This window comes from Magnolia sinica, chromosome 3 (assembly GCF_029962835.1).
Source record: "Magnolia sinica isolate HGM2019 chromosome 3, MsV1, whole genome shotgun sequence".
NCBI lineage: Eukaryota > Viridiplantae > Streptophyta > Magnoliopsida > Magnoliales > Magnoliaceae > Magnolia > Magnolia sinica.
Window position 1 is genome coordinate 47,782,434 of NC_080575.1, and position 23,691 is coordinate 47,806,124.

The 23,691-nt window shown below is 41.0% G+C and overlaps 1 protein-coding gene across 3 annotated transcripts; it reads right to left on the minus strand.

Moving 5' to 3' along the window:
• Positions 1–12,365: 12,365 nt before the first annotated feature.
• Positions 12,366–13,607, minus strand: LOC131241542 (uncharacterized). 3 transcript variants are annotated; one of them, XR_009169104.1, is made up of 3 exons: positions 13,251–13,607; positions 12,712–12,795; positions 12,366–12,545 (listed from the first exon to the last, which is right to left on the minus strand). XR_009169104.1 is itself a non-coding variant. In XM_058240301.1 (3 exons), the coding sequence occupies exons 1-3, from the start codon at positions 13,489–13,491 to the stop codon at positions 12,377–12,379; spliced, it is 489 nt and encodes a 162-aa protein (XP_058096284.1). In that variant the 5' UTR covers positions 13,492–13,607; the 3' UTR covers positions 12,366–12,376. The 3 variants fall into 3 exon arrangements, 1 of the variants encoding a protein (XP_058096284.1); XM_058240301.1 differs by having other exon boundaries at positions 12,717–12,795; XR_009169103.1 differs by having other exon boundaries at positions 12,712–13,607.
• Between the last annotated feature and the right edge of the window lie 10,084 nt (positions 13,608–23,691).

Below are 23,691 nucleotides of genomic sequence, written 5' to 3' on the forward strand. Positions count from 1 at the left end.
CACCTTTCTCGCCAACTGTCGCGCTGCGAGATTCAAACCCAACTACACCGCAATGAAGATGGGACCCACCACCCATCACGGCAATCTGAATCGTCCACCACATGTGGACCCCACCTCCTAACAAACCTAAGAAAAAAAACCTCGTCAGAGAGGATCAGTTGCGTCCCCATCCACTTCCAAAACGAGTGGAATCAGACGTTGTTACAGTGTCTGTTTGAAAACGATGTGGCCCACCATTGTCATCATTCCAGATGATCTGAACCGTCCATGGTGGCCACATGTCCAAAAATCGACCAGACCTTAGTCCTCGCCATCCATTTCCAAGCAGTCGTGCACGCACGGTTTCAAGCACAAACAACCGACTGTAAACGGATAGGCACCATGATAAGTTGTGTAGACTATCCAGACCTCGGACCCACCACATATCTTATTCTTTGGATAGGGATATCACGAAGAACCGGATGGAGGGACCAGATTTCCTGGATGTCCAGGATAGTGGACCGCAAGAAATCCAGCAAGAGATTGAGCCGTCCTGCGAACTATCCGCTCTCCTTCTGCAACGAAAGAGGAAACGCATATGTTTCTTCCTCACGCGTAAGAAACTACAAGAGGACGTTCTGGATGCAATCTAAGCCGTCCAATCCACGACTGGGATGATTCCAACTCTAGCGTAGATTCTCAAAAGGATCGGATGGGCATCTCCAATTCAAATCTTCTTCGCTGTCACACCCTGGCAAGAGAAACAGGCCGCTGCAGGATATACTTACGGCTAGTATTAGAGAAGCAGGGACTGATCGAAGACGTCCAATTGGTAGGACCCACGATCTTTTAAAACATTCCTAGGATTCAACAAAACCTCCTCCGAAATAAAGAAAATTGAGCAATTGGTTACCGCAAGGAAAACCAAGAGAATGTGCGTAAAATAGCTGCCTCTTACACAACTTACACAAGAAAGGCCTGGAAGGCCCCAGCTGGTATAAAAAAGGACTCCATCTATGCTGTAAAATGCACCACAGGGAGAAGTAAGAAAGAAAGAAGTAAGGAAGGGAAGACAGAAGAAAAAAGAAAGAAATGAGGAAGGCCAACGCCGATCTAACGTGTGCGTTTTCTATTTCCAAACTAGGTCTGAAACCTTCAACTCTCTCCTCCTTTCCTAAAATCCTTCTCCCCTTTTCTCAACTATGGACGTGAGAATTCTAGGATAGAGCACACTAAGATATCCTTCGTATTTCTTAAATCTAAACGAAATTTAGTTACAACTATATTCCAATCCTAACTACTCGAATCCTGTGGATTAGGGTAAAGAGAAACAGGTTTTATGAACGGCTGAACAACTAGAGGTGAGGGTTTTATCCTTTAATTTTACTTTGATTTAATTGATATGAATTATCCTGCCTTTTTATGTTTACATATTTCTGAGAGTTATCCTTTCAATTGATTTAGTTACTACCATCATTTACTTATCCTTTGGGAATTATGATATTACGCGTGATCTTTAAGAATTTACGTGAGGCAATGGATACAAGCCTTGCCCTTACCTTTATAAATTTATTAAGTTAGCCCTTACTATTCTCTTTATTGAGCCGGCTATTGCCGCTCCTCTGTTTATTGAGTTGGCCATTGCCGCTCTTCTTATTATTGAGTTGGTCATTGTCACTATCCTATTTGTTGAGTTAGCTATTGTTACTCTCCTCTTTGATGAGTTGGCCATTGCTACTCTCCTCTATATTGAGTTAGCCATTTCTACTATCCTCTTTTAAGCCTTGTGCTATTTATATTTAAGGCTTGGGCATGGGTCTTGATATTTCAGAACCCCCGTGATTCAATTTATATTCTCTATAAGTGCAAGCGATGTGTTAAGAGGTATCACAACTAGTGACTCAATTATTATATCATGGACGTAATGCACTCTGGGTAGAGACCCTCTTGGTCGTCATGTAATTCCATGGGTTTTACCCCTAGACAATCCATCTACATTCAATTTGTACCATCCCATCATTGGATGAAGCCATTTCACAACCAAAGAAACTACCTTCTGAGGAGGACGAGCCTCGATTCCCAGGGCCTGAAAAGTATTTCTATTGGCCAGCGATTTTCTGGATGAAGATGGAACCGCCAAACAGAGATTTCTAAACCAACCTGAAATTTTGAGGATAGTTTTAGAGGGGAGGGCCTTCGATCCTTCGAATCTTTCTTTATTCCTGGTCTTCCAAATCTCCCAAATGATAATAATAGGAGCTAGGCCTTGCAGGATGGATGATTTACCTTAGGAAGTAGAGGCTGCCCACCAGGCCGTAAATCTAGCTTCCACTGACTGGCTGCATAAGATTGCAATCCCAAATAGCAAGCCGAAGTGGATCCAAACTGCATTAGCTAGAGAGCCCGAAAGGAAGAGGTCTGATTCAATAGATGGACGATGCCTCCCATCTGCCCCACAACACATGCACTTGGATAACATACACACTCCCCTGGACTAAATTTTGGAATCAGTCGGGACGGCGTCCTGCAAAACTCTCCAAGCAAAACATAAAATCTTAGGGGGGAAATGTAGAGTGCCAGACCCATGCTACCCAACTCTTCCTCTGACCACTTAAGCGGCTGGCCTGCCACACTGATTTTATTGAAAATCAACCCGACAGATCCAACGGCCAAACAAAAGAATCTGGATCCTCTGAGGTGTAGAAACCACCTTAGAAAATAAAATTGATGACCTCCTAAGGGAGGAAAGAGAAGATAGATGAAGGGGAGAGTGGGCCATTAGGCCTAAGGAAATCACCAACCTTCATGTCTAGCAATCCCACTGGAATCGGGCGTGTAGCATGCTGCTAAAGGCGACCCAGATTAGTCCAATTATCCCTCCATAAGTTGCATTTACCCTGGCCCACCTAGCACTGAATTGAACTAACTATGAAGGGGAAGGAAGCTCTGATACTTTTTCACAAAGGGGGTGGCATAGGAGATGATGCAGGGCCATCGTTCAACTCTATCAGGTCTTGTTGGTATTTGGACTTCATTAAAGTCACCCATGGGCTGTCCACCTGACCAAATTTTACCGTCCATGCTAGCTTTACTCTGATTGCCTTCATGATATCTTTAAGGGGGCGGATACCCAACCCACCTTCAATCTTGGGTTTGGAAATCCTCTTTCAGCTAACCCAATGCAGTTTCCTGTTGCCGTCTGACCAACCCCAGAATAAATTTGCTAGGCATTTCTCTAAAGAATATAATACCTGAGCCGGGACCTGGGTGGCTGTCAATGTATGGACTGGGATGCTGCATAGCACATGGTGGATTAAGGTGTTCCTACCTGCCTATGATAGGCATTTGGCCTTCTAGCCGGAGATTCTGGCTTCTATTTTGCTGAGAAGAGGTTGAAGGATTGCACTTCTCACCCTGCCCCTGGAAATCAGAACGCCTAGATAGGAGGTAGTAGCGGTGGCCTTTTTTATCCCCAAGCAACGTTCAATACTTCTAATCCTGGCATTTGAAAGTTTGTCAAAGCACTTAAAGGAGCTTTTGCCCTAGTTTACAAGCTGGCCCAAGGCATATTGGAATTCCAATAGAAAGGTCTTTACTACCCGCAGTGACGATAAGCTTCCATTTGTGAAAAGAAGTGTGTCATCCGCAAAGAGAAGGTGGGAAATGACCGGGCAACATTGCTTTAGCTTGTAAGGGGAGCATGTTCCTTGGGCCATGAAAGATTTAAAGCCTCTACTAAGAGCTTCAGCAGCTAGAATAAATAGGCTCGGCGATAGAGGATCTCCTTGTCTAAGCCCCCTAGAGGATTTGAAGAAACCTGTCACCTCACCATTAACTAGAACAGAGAACCAGCTATTTGCTCCGCATTTCTCAACCATATTCACCCATGAATCACTAAATCCAAACTTTTTGAGAACCTATTTGAGAAAGGACCATTCCACCCTACCATATTCTTTCTCCAAATCAAGCTTCATCACCACATTACCTCCTCCAACCTTCCTATTAATATCCCTGAACATTTCCGGTGCCAAGGTAATTTTCTCCACTATAGACCTCTCTTCATGAATGCTCCTTGCTCAGGAGAGACAAGGACAGGGAGAAGGAGGTTCGGCCTAGAGGCGATGATCTTTGAAAGGATCTTATAGACGCATTTTCATAAGCTGATGGGGCAGAAATCTGAGAAAGTGGATGGGGCTTCCACTTTTAGGACGAGGCAAATGAGATATGAAGTAAAGGCCCTGGGTATACTACCTCCATGGAATAGATGAGTGACTGCTTTGTGGAAGTCTGCACCCACAATAGGCTAAGCAGGACTGGAAGAAACTATCAGAAAAACCATCTAGACCAGGAGCTCCGTCTACTAGGATGGAGTTAACTGCAAGGAGAACCTCTTTGGGGGTGGCAAGAGGACATTATTATCACTATCTGATAGAATAGTTGGGATGGAATTTAGGGGGGCTAACATGGGGGAAGTATCTTCTGACTTGAATGCAGCTTCAAAGAATTTTATGGCTTCCAGCTTGATCTGGATGGGGTTAGAAATAAGATTCCCTCCCTGAATTTTAATAGATCTGATTTCAGCTCTTTTAGATTTGTCTGAAGCAGAAGCATGAAAGAACTTTCTGTTCTTTTCTCCTTCCTTTAGCGAAGAATTTCTTGCCTTCTGCTACCAGAATACTTCCTCCCTAAGCTCCATGTCTTGGAGGTGAAGCTTGGCCTCCCCAAGTTGACGCTGAAGGTCTGCATGTGGAGAATTCTGCATCATCAGTTTTGTTCTCTCCAGGGCCTGCTCTGCAACCTTGACTTGAAGCTGGATGTTGCCAAAAGTCTCTTTATTCCACATCTTAAGAATCTGCTTCACTTTCTTCATTTTTAGTTGGATGTTGAGCATAAGCTCAGTCACTGCCTCACCCTCCCAAGCCTAACGGACCACCTGCAAAAAGGAGTCGTGAAAAGTCCACATACGTTGGAATCTGAAAGGCCTAGCCGAGCTTGAATTGCCTCTGGGGAATGACAGAAGAAGGGAAGCATGGTCCAAGGAGGCCCTAGTAAGGTGCTCTACCCTAAACCAAGGGAAGACAGTCACCTATTGAACATTGAGAAGAACCCTATCCAGCCTAGCCCAGACTCTAGCACTGCCCTGCTGATTGTTGCTCCAGGTGAACCTATTTTCATTGAAGCCGACATCTTGGAGAGCTGCTGCGTTTATGGCTTCCACAAATTCCCTAGAGCTGGAGATATCTAGATTCCCATTACCTCTTCTCTTAACAATGCCAGAGACTACGTTGAAATCACCGCAGACTACCCACGAATGCTGAGACGAATTGGAAATGACTGCCACGTCTTGCCACAAGGATCTTCTCTGGAACCTGTTCCATTGAGAGTAGACAAAAGAAAGCCTGATAGGGGATTGAGAATTTTGCAGGCTAATCAACACAGTTAACATCTGGTTAGTAGCACCAATAAGTGAAATGTTAATAGAGTTTTTAAAGAATACCCCATATTTTTCCCGTGAATTTGCATTAGAGAAGGAAGATTGAAAACCCAGCTTTACGCCAGTCCAAACTCGCCTGTCATCGCTGATCATGGGCTTGAGGATGACCACAATCCAAGGATTATGCCTTCTAATGATCCTAGAGGCAGTCCTAATGGTGGGTGCATTGCCCACCCCTCGGGCATTCCACACGAGGGTGTTATCTATCCATGATACATCCCGTGTTCACAGCTCGCCTCTTAAGTCTTCTTAGTCTACCATACCAGTCCCCTGCTTCTGTATTTCCCATTATTTTTAGGATAATTCTGTTTCTTCTCTTTTTCTTCATCTAGGTCACTATTTTTTAAGCTGAATCCTGGTTCTTCTGAAGATTCTTATCCCCATGATCATGGATCATTGTACTGTCTGCTTGGATTAGATGCTGTCATCTATCTCGACCCTGTTACCTAGGTTTCCCTGCTTGTCTGATGTCTGAGGCAGCTGGTTACTTTAGACAGAGTTTCGGGCCTAGTTTTGATTCATCCTTTTGGCTTCCTCTACAAAGAATGGGGAGAGATCGATTTCTAAACCCAGGTTGTCATAAGTTTCTCCGGGTTTGTGCTGACCTGTATCTGGAGGAGTTCTAATTTCCATCCTATCAAGGTCCCAAAATTCCTGTGGCCTTTTGAACTGTGGAGAGTTTCCTATTGCTTTGATTTTCTCTAGGGATGTAAACAGTGAATTCCCTTCTCATCATGATCTTGTAGATAGTCTCGGACTGTCTGAGAACCTGTCTGTTTGTTGCTTGCATGGGATAATTGCTTGGGTTCGGTTACCTTGATACATCTGATCATTTTGATTATCTGGGGATCGATTACCTAAGGAAATCAAAAAGGGCAAAATGCCCTACTCACCTACTAGTGAATTACCCATCTCCATAATTCTGACTTGGCTTGGGCCTCCAGCCTCGATGGTTCTAAGAATTGTGCTGTCAGGAGGCATTTCTAGGGCTATGGCTGGGTCCCTACCCCTGCTGTGAGTAGGAACAATTTCTCTACCTTGAGAATGATGAGGGCTTCCTCCAAACGACGTTATTTTATCTCCCACATATAGGCATTCACTTCCTGTAGCCTTATCTGTAAGGCCCGTATCCTAGCCCGTACCATTCCGTGGGCTTCCGCGGTCCTCCCGGTCAAATTTCGGCGACACGCGATCTGTAATCAGCATTTGTACGCAACCCTAAGTTGTATCTCGTATTCCAGAGTCGGCTCGACCCAAGACTTGTACCCTTGCAACCGCGCTGTCGCCACGGTTCTGACGCCGCGTCTCACGCGCCAAGGCAATACCTAAGCTAAGAGATGTGGGCCCGCGTTCAATTCGAGGAAAAACACCACGCGTTTGCAATCCTAAGAGAATCTCTACAACATGTTCCATCAATCAATCACTCAATCAATCAATCAATCACCTCATGTCAAGAACAAGAGCAACCCATGCTTTCTTTCTCCACAAGTCAAGCAATCTACCCCAAAAGTCAACAAGTCACTCACCTCACATCCATCATCCATCACTCTCTCTCCTTACAACCCTCTCTCTCTCTCTCTCTCTCTCTCTCTCTCTCTCTCTCTCTCTCTCTCTCTTTCTCTTCACATTTTTCTAAGCAACCAAGCAAAGAAAAAAAATGGACATCCAAGGGAGAGGAGAAAGTCATGTGTGACCCACCTTCTACCACCCAATCCCACCCTCCAAGCCTCATCTCAACCATTGGATCACATTCTTTAGAGCTATAGAATGCGTTGGCGGAAGACGGAAGAGGAGATCAAAGGTGGGTGTTTCTATAGGCATAGATTTCACTAATTTTATGATGAGCCAAGTGAAGCCTACCGATTGATGGTATGGATCACACTTTGGACCCTTGATGTGGTCGATGGCCCACCTTGATTATCATGATCATTTCATGATGGGGTCATTCTCCATGGGCCCCATCATAATGCTTACTTTCTAGTTTGAAAGAGGTCATCTAGACCTTTCAATTTTGGTGGAGAAGGAATCTCCACCATTGATTTTGATCGGTGGGCCCATATGAAATATGACTCACTTGATGTATGTTGTAAATCATGCAAGGGAGGGCCCATAGTGGCGGGGTCCCTCCATCACTCGACTCTCTCTTTCTCTCTCTTTCTCTCCTTCCTTATTTTGTGGCCCACTTAATGAGTTATGAGATGTCCAAACCGTTCATCAAATGGACCCCACCTTGATGTGTATCTTATGCACACCATCCAACCATTTGGTGGCCCACCCTGGTAGCACGTCTATGGGTGGGGCCCACCTTAAAAATGTGTTACCCAAACGGTCCGGCGTCCAGGGACGCTGGACGTGGCCACTCAGTGATGTATGAACTGACAGCGTGGTGTCTGCACGTGAAAACCAAACAAAAATATTAGCTTGGTTCAAGCCTTGGGGTGGGCCACTCATGCAAGCCCCACCTTGATGTATAAGTTTAATCCACACCGTCCATTCCATTCCCAAGCTCATTTTAGGCGTTGAGCCAAAAAATGAAGTCAATCTGACTATCTGGCGGGCCATAGCTTAGAAAATAGTGGTTTTCACCATTAAAATGCACTCTGATCTTTCTACACCCCAAGACAATTGAATATTGGGCTTGTTTGGTCTGTCTTGGGCCATGGAATGCAATGGATGGAGTAGATTCACCTAATGTGGGCCCCACATGTGAAAAACTGCGAAAACACTATTTTTTTTAAAAAACAACATATAACAGGTAGCACCTGCTACTACAGCGTCCAGCAGCAGGATGCTCCTGCGTTTGACGGAAGGGCCAGGGACCACGGTCCCAACCGTGGGCCCCACCGTGGTGTGTATGGCACATCAACACCGTACATTTGTTGGGTCCCCTCTGACCAGTGGGCCACCCCAAAAATCAGTCGTAGGTGGAACTCAGGTGGTCCACACTACGAAACAGTGTTGATTAAACGTCTACCATTAGAACCCTTTTATGGTCCAGAAGTTTTGGATCATTATGAAATTTGGTTTTCCTCTTCATCTGGGTCGGCGTGACCCTATGAACAGATTGAATGGAAAATAAACATTATGGTGGGCCCCACGTGGGACCCACCTCTGTTAACGGATTAGCTGGTGTACTTTATAGCAGCTACTTAGTTGTTGTAAAGATGTCAGCAAGTAATGGGTCTAATCGTGAGGTATAAGTTATACCCAGACTCTCCATCCCTTTGTTAGACAGTGGGGCCCACCTTGCACGTGTGGTACATGTGGGGTGGGGCCTACCTTGAGTGTATGTATTGTATAATCCCGCCGTCCGTCTGTTTTTCTACATGTGGGACTCTATGATGTATTGGACTTATTCGCACCATCCGTAGGATAGGACCCATGTGATGTATGTGATTTATATCCTGGCCGTCCGTCCATTTTTAAGACGTGAGGCCAGCCATGATGCATGTGCTACATCCAAGCCGTCCAACCATTTTGAAAGCTCATTTTATGGCATGAGCTAAAGAATGAGTCAGATCTATAGTTCAAGTAGACCCCACCATTTAAAATAGTGGGGATAGTGACATTCACCGTTCAAACTTCTTAAGGGCCACGGTAGTTCCGATCAAGCTGATGTTCCTGCTATCTCTATGTTAACTTATGGATAGGTTGGATCTCAAAAATATATAAGGGTGGGCCCAATTGATATACATGAAGCCCATTTGATTCAGCCCATTTGAATCAACCCGTTGATACAACCCATTTAATGTATTCGAGGCCCATGGGCGAGGCCCGTTGTGATGTATTCGAGGTCCATGGACGAGGCCCAATGTGATGTATTCGAGGCCCATTGTGATGTATTAGGGCCTGTGGGTTGAGGCCCATTGTGATGTATTTGGAGCTCATGTGTAGAGGCCCATTGTGATATATTTGAGGCCCATGGGACGTGGCCTATAGTAATATATTTATGACCCATTTGGCAAGGCCCATTGTGATGTATTCATGGACCATGGTTGAGGCCCAGTGCGATGTATGTAGGGCCCGTTAAGTTGTATATGAATCCCTTATGTGGGCCACTCCTTGGGAACAATGTTGGTTAGATGTCCACATTGATGGGCAATGATGGTTGGATGTCCACATTGAGACCTTCCCTTAGGCCTTGTTAGGCTCATTCTCATCATTCCCTTAGTGGATTAACCAAAATAAGTGGGCCCCATTCACCGTAGATGGATGACTCCATGCTATCGGATTTAATATAACCACGGTCGAGTCGATCCTTATACTATGAATGATCGGCTGTTCATCTATGGACCCCACCTTGTTTATATGTTGATGGTCGGTGCCGATTATCGATACTGCTTATCGGTGTCAATTATCGATGCCGATGCTGATTGTGAAGCCCGATTGTATAGGCCGATTCTGATTGTCGAGGCCGAGTATCGAGGCCGACTCTGATTTGTCGAGGCCGATTGTATAAGCCGATTCCAATTATTGAGGCCGAGTATCGAGGCAGATTCTGATTGTTGAGGCCGATTGCATAGGTCGATCCCAATTATCGAGGCCGAGTATCAAGGCCGATTCCGATTATCAAGGCCGAGTATCGAGGCTGATTCTGATTGTTGAGGCCGATTGCATAGGTCGATCCCAATTATCAAGGCCGAGTATCAAGGCCGATTCTGATTGTCGAGTCTGATTTCGAGTGTCGATTCTAATTGTTGAGGCTGATTTCGATTGTCGAGGCCTATGTGATGTATATACGACCCATAGTTGAGACCCATTGTGATGTGTATTTAGCCCGTGTTTAAGGCCTAATGTGATGTATATGAGGTCTATGTGATGAGGCTCATTGTGATGCATTTAAGGGGCCAGGCAATAGAGCCCATTATGAGGTATGTTAGGCCCATGTGAAAGACTCATCGTGATATGTATTAAGCTCTTGAGTAAGGCCCATGGTGTTGTATATCAAGCACTTTGTGAGGCCATGAGTCCACTATATGTTAGGCTCTATGTGGGCCACTCCTTGGGAGCAATGTTAGTTAAATCTCCACATTGTCGAGGCCGATTGTCGATGACGATTATTGAGGCTAGTTATTGGTACGAGTATGAGTATGTGATAGCATAGCATTATAATACATGCACATACGCATCATCTGCATGTTTGTTATGAGATGTGATTGACCATTGCATATGCCATAGGGCAGGTTATTCATGGGACTCCCTGATAGGCGGAGTTGCCCCACATGAGCACACGGTATGTCCCACTAAATCACGAGTTAATTAGCTTCAGAGCCTAATCGGTCATTCAACACACTACAAGAAATATGGTTTTTACCGACGAAACTTTTACCTACGAAAATAATTTTCGTAGGTAAAGATGAATTTTACCGACGAAATATTTTTTCGTAGGTAAAAGTAAACTTTTACCAACGAAATAACGTTTTGTAGGTAAAAGTCATTTTTACCTATGAAAATTTTCGTAGGTGAAAGCTCTTTTCCGCTTTCCATCTTCCAAAAAACCGAAAAGTTTAGTTTTACGGTAAAAGTCATCTTTACCTACGAAAATGTTCGTAGGTAAAGGGTATTTTGAATTTTTGAAAAAATAAAAAAATTGAAAAATTTACTTTTACCTACAAAATATAATTTTATAGGTAAAAGCCATCTTTACTGACGAAACGTTTCGTAGGTAAAGGTGTTTTATATTTTTTAAAAAACAAACAATTGAAAAGTTTACTTTTACCAACGAAGTATAATTTCGTAGGTAAAAGCCATCTTTACCGAAGAAAATTTTCGTAGATAAAGGGTGTTTTGATTTTTTTTTTAAAACTTAAAATCGAAAAGTTTACTTTTTACCTACCAAAGGTTTCGTAGGTAAAAGACGTGTACGAGACTTATACCTACGAAATGTTTCGTAGGTAAAAATATAATTTTTTTTTTTTACTTACGACTATTTTCGCAGGTAAAAAACGTGTATGGCACTCTTACTTACGAAATAGTTCGTAGGTAAAAATATAATATTAAGTCAAATGTATGAGACTTTTCCCTACGATATATGTTCGTAGGTAAAAATTTATTATTTACGGACTTTTACCTACTAAATGTTGCGTAGGTAAAAATATTATCTACGACTATTTTTTTTAAAAATAATAATATTTAATGAGACGCCTACCTACGAAATTATTCATAGGTAAAAATACGTGGATGCGACTTTTACCTACGAATGGTTGAAATCAAAATGTTTCGTAAATAAAAGTCTCTTTTTTTTTTTACACCTATTCCAATATAGTTCATCATATTCTTCCTGATATACACCGGTTGCATAATATATTTCATCATATTCACATTCACATCCATCTAAACCCAAACATATATACTACAAGAAATTTTTCAACAATTTATCGTCATACTTGAGTAATCAATACAGGAATGTACAAGTAAAATCATAAAACCAAAGATACTCAACAATTTATAACTTCTATTTAGAAAATAAAGTTCACTAACTTGGAAAACAAAACAAATTGAATTAAGCAACAAGCACAAACACAAGTAAATATGACTAACCATTCAAGTCATCCAGCATGCACCTATACTGCCCATGAGTATGTGTATCAAAGCCAAGACAGGTGGAAGTGCATAGACCCACATCCAAAACATTGCAATGTTGTGTACTTTATTATGCGTTGTGGATCCGACTTTTTTTTTTCATCTGATGCCCATTCATCAAAGAAACAACGGATGATATTAAAAATCTCAATCAATTGTTTCAACTTTCAATAAACATCAGTATTTTCTAAACATAAATGAAGCTAAACAAGCAGAAAGAAACTTTGCTAGCTTGGTGCATGACTAACTTCCAGATTCTGATGACTGGGTCTTGCATGCATTCCTCGTGATTTATCCAATTTCGCAACATACACAAGACTCTCAAGTGGCAAACTCAAAAATTCTGCATTGCCAGCTGTAATAGGTCATGAGAATCAAGGCCCAATAAGTAGGGGACTTTGCTAGCTTGGTGCATGACCTGTGCAGTGCAGATGCTGCCCCATAGAACTGTTTCCTAGCATCCAATTCTTCTGGACGATCATTCTTGAAGCTGATGCCCAAGGATTATTATTTGTTAATAGCTATAAAGAAGATGCAGTTCAAAACCCCAACTGAATTAGTCTCACTTCAAAAAAGAGGTGGGGACACCCTGTGTCTTCAAAAAAAAAAAAAAAAAACCCAACTGAATTAGAATTCCAAGTCTGTGTGGCAAATACCTTACACAAATATCCAAGCATCTGAGTTGGGTACTCCAGTTTTACCAAATGATCCAATTATTGTAGGTTGTCCATATCTATCATCTATATCAGAAAAAAAAAAAATAATTTGTTGGTACTCCTTGTTAAGCTACAAAACAAGAACAAAAAGGACTGAATCACAATCTTTGCCCCATATGGTATAAATGGAACATAAGTTTTCATCAAGGATTTTATTAACATTTTTTAATTACAAGAACACAAATACTGGCATGTCGGAGTATTTTCCAGCAGCAGTAGAGGACCCATGACTTCAGGTTCCATTCCCTCCAGCTTCCCTTGAAATTGGTCTACCTAATGAAGACGGAACTCACAAAATTTTGTCTTCATTGGGTAGTTGAATTCAACCTCTATGTTGATGTAGCCGAATTCATAGAATTTCTAAAATTCTAATAGAAGCTTCGTAGATTTTCTGAATTTATATAGTTTTGCGAACCTGGTGGAAACATAACAAGGAAGAGAAGAAGCAAAGAGCCATCTAATCCTGGTGGTCAGTTTACCTCCGCTACTGTACACAAATTCGATGATCAAGACCGTTGATCTTGATCTTTCATGCAAGAGATAGAGACCCATTTCAAGTTTTTGACCGATGGGAAACAGGGCAGGAATGTAAGGTTTAGAAATGTCCAGAGACCTGAAAAACAGTGATATTACTTTTGTATGATAGTGGTATTGGTGTGGCTTTGGGAAGGGTAGAAAATGCAAACTAAGACCAGTGTATATTAACATTGCAATAGACATTTCTGAGTAACATTTGTTAGCTATAACTCTAACCACATTTCACTGGAAGAAATCATTATCCTTCATGTCTATCTTATTTGTTGGGTTTAAATCTTCCATTTGCATTAAGGGCCTACCATTGGCGAAAAGAGACAGCATTTGATGGAAAAAATGGAAGGGCCATGATGCATTCGGTAGTACATCTGACGAGGAACAAAAAATGGATAGTACACGAGTTACAAGGGTAACCAATAAGCATTTAGAATTCCAAACAAAGAAACAATGGTTTACTACTGCATAAATATATTTTTCGGCTCGAGAAGGCAACCATTACGAACTTTCTAGCCAACAACTTTTCAAAGCATTACCGCTTTGAACTGGGATAGGTAGTGGTTGAGCAGTGCATGATCCCCAGTGTTCTTTGCAGCCACGGCACCAATGGTGCACACACCAGCCCGACCACAGATGAATGTCACATGTCTGTATATACAAAGATGCACACAGTAAGCAACAAGATGATAATAGTGCAATACCCGTCAAGGTCAACCTTAAAACAAAATGCTCCTTCTAGAGGCTCCTTTCACGCACAATCCACAGCATATCCCAAGATCGTTTGTTATTACACCATATAGTCACCCAGGCAATGCAGATTTTTTATTTTATTTTTATTTTATTTTGAAAGATCAATGCAGAGTTTTTCAATGATTTCTCATACTAAACATTCTTCAGAATCATTTTAGAGATAGCCTGGAAATTGTACCTATGCAAAGATTCACATCAATCGAGTAAGATAGGTGAAAGATATAGGAAATTAACTAAGAAAAAGGAGAACACAAGTACCCTGATTCTCGTGAAGCAGTATCACAAGCCCTCACAATTTCAATGCAGAGATTGAGATCATTCTTGTTCTTGGTGACTTCATATGCTTTGAAAAGTAAGAATGCTGTCCCAAGGGAGCCAGTGTAGAGAGTGAAATCCCTGACACACCGTCCAGCCCGCACCCAAGTCTCCTTCACAATCTGAAAAATAAACAGGTAATGAGAATGATGTAAAGGCAGAAGTCACCAAGCCTTGAAAGTGAAATCCATTTTTCAGTACGAACCAATCTCAAGCTTTTTATGTCTGCATTCAATGAAAATGTGACCATCTAAATAAGGGGGTCACTAAGCCTGCAGGCATGTACAAGGCAGCTCATCTACATGCAATCATGGCATATTGGTACAAGATTCCCACTGTAACAATGCCTTGCCCAAAATATCCAACCGATTCACTTATTATGCAGGCAATAGCCCACAGTTTATGAGACATGATGGCTACAAAAACTAGGCAAGGTTTTGCTCGGCCATCTGCCTATTTCTAACATTGTGGCCTAACCAACTCGTTTGTTGAACCAGATCATCAAAAAGGCCAGATCCATCTAATCGACAGCTTGGATCTTGTTCCCTCATGCTGAACTGAGACATGCAGTGGCTTGTGGATGGGAACCTTGTACATGTTAAAAATGGTAATAAACTCCCATAAAATTTTTAGAAGTGAATCTTCTCTCTTGAGTAAAGCCATCCTCAAGTTCTAAAGGTAATAAACTCCCATATAGTTTCATACTTTTTCATCATTCCTCTCTATGGATTTTTCATGTTATTAGAATGGGAAAGAAGTAATAACCAGAACAAGGGAAGAGAGAGCTTTGATCGACGTGAAACAAAGATACTAATCGTATGAGAAGTGCTTGACCCTTTTTTTTTCTTATTAATTTTCTCAATGCAATAGGGAGATCTGGAGTAATCAAGTGCATCTGGACAAGGAGGAGAACATTGACAACAATCGATGGCCCCCAATATCGCATGCTTAGATTTTCTCCAGTGAGATATTTTGAGTGGGACTTATTTGGGGGGGATCATTGGAAGAGGAAACAACTCATCTGGAGACTCGTTGTAAGAGAGATTCTCTTGTGAAGAACAATAAGGTACAAGAAATGTGACATCTTTGGTAACAAACTTAAAAAAAGAAAAAAAGAAAAAAAGAGGACAATAGCAGTTATATCTTCTTTGAGTTTTGGCATATCCAAGAAAGACACTCTTTTAGAAGAAATTTGGTCAAAAGCTTGAGTTCTACAACAAGTTTTGTGACTGGTATGTATAATCATCTATATACATTTTCCCACAACATCTTATGAGGAGCTTTTACTTGATATAGTCTACATGTGACACTTTTGGGATGGTGAGCAGATTTCAATGATCCTATAGCAGTAACATACATGAGTTAATAAAAAAAAAATGGTCCACGAATAAAACTGAGAATAATCAAACTACACATACGAAATTCAAAGGGACACTATAAGAGAGGAAGCCTCAAAATCCCACATGACAAGAGGAAACCAAATTCACAAGAGATACATTTTGACTGCACTCTCACAATGAGAGCATTAAAATAACATCTTTATGAAGAGGGGATATGCAAAAATGAAACCGACTGGCACAAAACCACTCATAAATAGTCTACCCATGAAACTAGCATTTCTAGATTAAAGATGAGTTTGATTCTTCAATTGACATAGACACAATGTCCATGTTAAATCAGTTTTTCCATGTTATCCGTACTACCTAGAGTTCAGTACCATCTCATCAGTTTAATAACTGATATGTGGGCTGAATTAAAAAAAAAAAAAAAGAAAAAAAAAAAGAAAAAGAAGAAAAAAAGAGAGAGCTCAGACCATTACAGGGTAACCATATTTGGAGATATATATCAAAATGGAAGAACTAGTCTAGTTTTGCAAGATTTCACCAATTCTCTAGATTTACGACTTCATATTTACAAAATATGAAATCCATAGCATGAAAATTTAGCACGAAATGGAATCAAGTTATATCTTTTCAGCCATGGAAGTGTTATGACGAAACTATATAGCAGTTTGAGTCATAGATACCTATAACAACTGTTATGCTTGAAGTGATGACCTCGGTCACTGATAGACCAACGAAAGCCCAAGCATACTGAGTAGATAGGTTCCCAAGGCTAAGAACTATCCCGCCAGCCATTGCAAACAAAACAGAGGGCCAATTGTCCTGCATCAGCCACCAAATTTGTACTTTAGAGGGTAAAATGACATGTTCTGTCCCTATTCATGTTTAACATAAGAGTAATGGGAAAGTAAGATCTAAGGAGATAAGTGGAAAAGTAATAAAGAGGATCTTTGTGGCTCCATTTATCAGACGGACCACAGTGGGTAGGTAAGAAGTAAGGAGATCGGTGGAAGAGTAATAAAGAGGATCTTTGTGGTACACATTCCATGTGTACAAGATCCTGTCCATTCATCAGATGGGCAGCATGTTTATGTTGCAGAAATTAGGCTGCTCCACTCATGACTCGTCTGGTGGGAAGCATGTTTATGTTGCACAATTGAATGTTTTCTCGTACTGTTGCCTTATAGATAAGTGGTCCAGCCTGATTTTTGGGCCAGTGAATGTATGTGGTGAGCCCGCCCAACGAATGGTCAGGGTATTGAATAGATGTGCTGCGAAGATCATCTTCACTCTCTTCTTCACATTTGTCGAAAACCTTTTCATACCATGAACAAAATGCATCTCAATTGATGTAATTTGAGGACTATAAAAGAAAAGGATATACAAATTCAACAGAAAATTGGCCATGGCAGCCGGTGACAATCTGGAAAAAGAGCATTCATTGTTCTACTGAAGGGTATTTCTCATAGAGACCATCCAATTTCAGGAGCTGAGGATCATGCATCATGCATCATGCTTATGTTCAAAACATGTTTTGGAATTCTGTTAAGGCCATAGCTAATGAGATATTTACATCTTTCACTGATAGGATATATTTGCATTCAGAGATATGTTAAGGCTATGGGTTTTGTATTGCATCCAATAATAAAATATGAGCCTTTTTTCCTCACCAGATACAGTTAACATGAATGTGGCAGACGCTTGTATATTTACGCCATCTAACACAACCATTCGTATAACCATGAATGAAAGCATCATTGATTTTGCAATAGTTCATTACCAATAAATTGAAGAAAAACATTCATATCCTTCTCTTAGATGACATAAAGCTAGAGAATATTGTAGTACAATATCTATTAACAGATCATTTGTCAATAGACAGTTACCCTCTGCTGTGCACAGAGTGCGGAAAGATGGTCTGATTGATATAAGGATATATACGTGTTCCATGGCACCTATAATTGTACAAACTTACTAATTTACTAGCCACATGTGGACACTTGGATGGTCCAATGCCAATCTAGACCGTCCATTCATTGTAGAACTCCCTACACAGTGCCACCATGTAAAAATCACACCGGTAGGATGTCCTAAGTTCCTTGCCATTCACTTATTATGCAGGCAATAGGCCACAGTTTATGAGACATTGATGGCTACAAAAACTAGGCAAGGTTTTGCTCGGCCATCTGCCTATTTCTAACATTGTGGCCTAACCAACTCATTTGTTGAACCAGATCATCAAAAAGGCCAGACCCATCTAATCAACGGCTTGGATCTTGTTCCCTCATGCTGAACTGAGACATGTAGTGGCTTGTGGATGGGAACCTTGTACATGTTAAAAATGGCTTTACTCAAGAGAGAAGATCATCAAAAAGGCCAGACCCATTCTCTTTTCTTTCTTTTTTTTTTGTATCAAAGTCACCATTTCTAAATGTGGTAAATGTGTATGAAATCCGAAACAATCATCCGGTGGCGTTGCTTAAATGGACCATATATACCCATAAAAAACAACAAAAGACCCATAAAAACAACAGAAAATGAAAAATACCCAGATTATAATTAATCCAGTAACATTATCTCAGCACATTCCAAATACAAAACCCATAAAATCAACAAAAAAATAAAAAACGAAAAATACCTAGAATATAATTCATCCATATCAAGCAACCAACACAAAAATCCAAACATGATGTGCTCGAAAAAGTAAAAAAAGAAAAAGAAATCTCGAAAACTACTGTTCTTGGATCCAAACAACAATAAGAAGCAGAAATCGCAACATAAATGAGAAAAAAAACTAAAATTTTCTCCTATCATTTCAAATTCGAAAACAAACCCAACAAAGGAAAGGAGAATCAAAGCAGTATTGGTGATTTTTGCTTACCTAAGAGAGAGAGAGAGAGAGAGATATTTGCCATTAAAAACCCAACGTAGGGTCCATGGACACCATTAAAAACTTCCTAGGGTCCAATGTAAGGTTTATTTGCCATCCAACCCTAAATCCCTAAATCGGTATTGAGATTGAGAGAGAGAGAGAGAGAGAGAGAGAGATACCTCACGGTTAACCGAGCTTCAAAGAGAGAGAGAGAGAGGGCGTGCGTAGGTAGGGCGCTCGGCAATGGTCAGCAAGAGAGAGATCAGAGAGAGAAGAATAGAGATACAGAGAGAGAGAGAGAGAGAGAGAGAGAGAGAGAGAGAAGATAGAGGATGCGAGATAGAGGAAATGAGAATCAAAGCAGTAATTTTATTTGACATCCAACATGTTCATTATCTGTTAACATAGATTAATGGAGTGGATAAAATAAATAAAAAACGGTGGGCCCCACAGAGTTTACTCTAGTAAGGGTAATGATGAGTTCTTTTATTTGACATCCATCAAGTTCTTTTATATTATTGATAAACAATTTCCATTCACAATACCGAACCTAAATCATGGACGTTCCTGATCATCAGATCATCTTGGCATATGGGCCCTAGTGGGGCAATGCATGGACAACTGATGTGGTTAATGCAAACAGCCAATGTATAGTTCAAGTACAACCATTTCTTTCATGGACCAAGTCTAAGTCCTCCTACACTTAGACTCGACCTATTAAAACTATTTGCAGACATCCTAAAAAATATAAAAGCACTTGGTGGGGCCCAAATGAGTTTTGAATGCGGCTGAAACTCATTAGCCTTAGCATACTAAAAAAGATATTGGGCATACTAAGATCGAGTTGAAGGTAACCCCTAACAGTTCACTGACAGTCATGGCAGCATCTTTCATTACTTCTTTACACAGTGGGCAATGCAATTCTGGAGGAACATCACTGACAAATCGAGTTGAAGGTAACCCCTCAATCTCCTTCACAAAAGCATCTCTGGATGGGAGAAGTTGACAAATAGAAGAGCATGTCCTGATTAGAAAGATTATTGCAAGATCAATCACCAAATGGGAGAAGCACCTGCATGACTTGTATGCAGCTTTCAACTTTCTGGAAAATTTGTATTGAGAGAGAGAGAGAGAGAGAGAGAGGATTAGGGCGAGAGAGAGGAGACGAGGACGCGGATTAGCTATTGACAGGTTGAGAGAGAGAGAGAGGATTAGGGCGAGAGAGAGAGGAGAGGGGAACGCGGATTAGCTACTGACGAGAGAGAGAGAGAGAGAGAGAGAGAGAGAGAGGATTACGGCGAGAGAAGAGAGAGAGAGAGAGAGAGAGAGAGAGGTTCTCTCTCGTTATTGGAGGTGGTCGAAGCCGTTTGGGCCGCCGGTTTCTAAGGAGACGTCTCCACGTTTGGGCAAACGAAAGGAGAAATACTTTGATACTCTGGCTATCCATTTTGAGATATTATTTTAGGGCATAAAAACATGTAGTGGACCTCACCACAGAAAACACTGGAGAGAGTGCCCACCATTGAAACTATCCTAAGGCCCACCATAATTTTTATTTGAAATCCAACTTATGCAAAAGTTAAAAAAGATATGAAATAAGGTAAAACACAAATAGCAGCTTGATCTAAAACTTTCGTGGCCTTTAAAAGTTTTTAATGGTGGGTGTCACTGTCCCCACTGTTTTCTGTGCTGGGGTCCACTGGAGCTTTAGATTTAACTATGTATATTGCCCTAAAATGATCTCTCCAAATGGATGGAAGGTGTGGATATAAAACATACATCATGGTGGGGCCCAAAAATGAGAGGTATATAAATATTAGGTGGACCACACCACATGAAAACAATAGTGTTGGATATCCATCATTAAAATCTAAGGCCCACTGTACTGTTTATTTGGCATCCAATCTGTTCATTAGGTCATACAGGCCTAAATGAAGGGGAAAAACAAAAATCATCTCAATGCAAAACTTTTATGGCCCCTAAAATGTTTTAAATGGTTGACACTAATTCAACATTATTTCTTGTAATGTGGTCCATTTCAAATTGGTACATGCCTCATTTTTTGTCTCATATCCATCATTAAAATCCTCATGGTGGGGCGTACATGATGTTTGCTGGAAATTAATAGGTGGTTTGACTAGTGCACTCAAGGCTAGCCAACCAACTGGTGTCAAAGCTATGTGGGCCCTACCACGATGCGTGTGTCATTTACCCTGTCCATCCATTTTGCCAACTTATTTTAGCCAATGAGGCCAAAAATAGGGCAAATTCAAATCTCTGGAAAATTATGGAAACTTTTTGGGGCCACAAAAATTATGGATCATGCTGATATATGTGTTTTCCTTTCATCCATGCTTGTGATGTTATCAACAGGTTGGATGAGAAATAAACATTATAGTAGGCCATGGGAAGTTTTTAAATGCTGACGTTTGATCATCATTGTTTTCCTGCGGTGTGGTCCACTTGAGATTTTAATCTAACTCATTTTTGAGCTTATGCCCTAACTTTATATAGAAAAATGGATGGACGATATGGAGAAAACACATAAATCATCGTAGCCTATAGAGCTTTGACTCGTGGACTGCTGGTGTTGGGGTCACTTGCCAAACTGCGTGCAAATCCTACACCTCCACTCTGTCCATATATTTTGACAGATCATTTTAGCTATGATACCAAAAAGGAGGCAGATAGGAGACTTTGGTGGACGACACCATAGGAAACATTGGTCACAGCTATAGTCATTTAGGTGAGGCCTATATAGTTCCACAATAATGTCCATATGATACATTAGAATGTGATCATAGAAAGTTATGGTAGTATGTGATTTAAAACATCTTGTAAGCAACATAAAAACCAAGAAAAAAAATGGTATTTTTTCATATACGTACCTTCCTTGCCACCAGCCACACTTCATTGAGTCATTTCATCAAACACTCGGTGAGCAACAACAATATTAAAGTAACCGAGTCACTGAATTGGTTCAATTTGAGTTGGGTTCGATCTGAGTCGAGTCAAGCTCAGGCAAGCTTGAACTGACAATGAAGTGTGAACTGACCGTGGGTGTACTAACAAGCTAAAAAAAAAAAAACTCGAACTCGGTTCGAAATTTTTTCAAGCTAAAAAATAAACTTGACTCGGCTCGAATTCAGATTTGACTCTTTTTTTTGGATCAACTGTTAAAATAATCCGTTAAAATGAATGGACAGAGTGGATAAATAACATACATCACGATGGGCCCCACAAAACTTAAAAACTAGGAGACGAATTGGCTACTGCCTCTGACACCCGCCCCTGGCTGGTGGTCGGTGCTCCGTGGGGCCCACCATGATGTACGTGTTTCATCCATTCCATTCATCCATTTTTACTAATCATTTTAGTAATTTACAAAAAAGAATTATAGGGATATAAATCTTAGGTAAACCACACCACATGAAAAAAATAATGATTGAATATCCACTATTAAAATCCTCCTAAGGCCTAATGTACTGTTTATTTGACATCCAATCTGTTGATTAGGTCATAAATACCCAGATGAAGGGAAAAAATAAATATCATCTTGATCCAAAACTTTTATGGCCCCCAAAGTGTTTTTAACGGTCAACGTTCATTAAACACTATTTCCTGTAATGTGGTCCACTTGAGATTGAGATATAACTCATTTTTTATTTTTTGCTATAAAATGATCTATAAAAATAGATGGATGGAATGGATGAAACACATACATCATAGTGGGGCCCACGGAGCACCGACCACTAGCCAATGGCTAGTGGCTGAATCCGTTTCCTAAAAACTAAGCCCCTCCCAAAACCAAATCCTGCGCCCGCCCGCCCGCCCCTCCCAAAACCCAAATCCCTCAAACCTCTCTCGCGCGCCCACCCCCCTCCCAAACCCCCCCTCTCTCTCTCTCTCTCGCGCGCGCGCGCGCCCGACCCTCTTTTCTCCGATCAGAGATTTATGGAATACAAGCCGCACTACCAAATCCCTCTTTTCTCCGATCAGAGAAATCCTCCGCCATCGATCTCTCTTCTTCCGATCGGACGGCTACTCCCGGCTTCCTTTCAGATAGAGAAGTCCCTAACTTTGGAGGTTCTGCTATTTCAAATGTTGTTTCTAGTGGTGGTGGTGGTGGAGTTACTGCTGTTTCATCAGCTCCAAGAGCTTCTCATGAGGCTGATTCAAATGGATCTTCTTCTATTGTGAGTTGCCATAAGTGTGGAGAGCAGTTTGGGAAATGGGAGGCTGCAGAAGCACATCATCTCTCCAAGCATGCTGGTATTTGTTTTTTCTTTTAATTTTTAAAATTTTGGATTTTTGATATGGATATGGTGGATTTCATCTTTATTGATATTACTTTGTATTTTGGAAATGATATTTGCATCCACCCTGATGGATTTTCATGCACCCATTTTAGGTTAGGTTTTGGGAATTGGAATTTCTCTTGATGTGTTTTTTCCCCTTGGGGAAAGGATATAAACCCCTAATTGATTGGTTTTAATGCCCCCATTTTTCCATTTTTAAATACCACATTTTTGTACTGCAATTCACAAAAGATGAAGGGATTTGGGATTTCTCGACAATCAAATTCAGAGAGAACTGATTCTTCTTCTATCCTCAGATTTTTGCATTCTAGAACTCTTGTTTCAATGCTAGAATATAAGCATTTAATTCTAGTGATTTTTTTAAGCATTAGGGTTGTTAGCCAAATGCTTCAGCTGACCATAACTCCTCATGATAGATGTATGTAGAGTCAGGCTGACCCTTTTGAATTCTTCAAAAAAATTCTATATCACTCATGATTTGTTATCTTTATGCTTTTCTGTGATCTAGGCCATTGGTATGATGGGCCACACGCTGCATTGCTTGATTCCTGCATTCTTTAAAGGGTGGAGGTGGCAAGAATTTAGGGCCTGCATTATTAACTATTGGCTTCCTCTGTGTATGAGGTCTGCTTGAGATGGAAGTTCATACTCTGCCATCTCAATCATCAACATCATCATCATTAAGCCTTATCCCAACTAATTGGGGTCGGCTACATTAATCATTTTTTTTCTCTGATTGATGTGGTGTTTGGATCCGTGGGCCATTCACATTAAACGACACTAGAAGGCA

Coding starts and splice junctions, on each gene's coding strand:
- LOC131241542 (XM_058240301.1), bottom strand. CDS start 13,491: ATGTCTATTGCAATGTTAATATACACTGGTCTTAGTTTGCATTTTCTA. Junction 12,796..13,250: donor ATTTGTGTACAGTAGCGGAG/GTAAACTGACCA, acceptor TTTCTGATATAG/ATGATAGATATGGACAACCT. Junction 12,546..12,716: donor TCAGATGCTTGGATATTTGT/GTAAGGTATTTG, acceptor CTTGGGCATCAG/CTTCAAGAATGATCGTCCAG.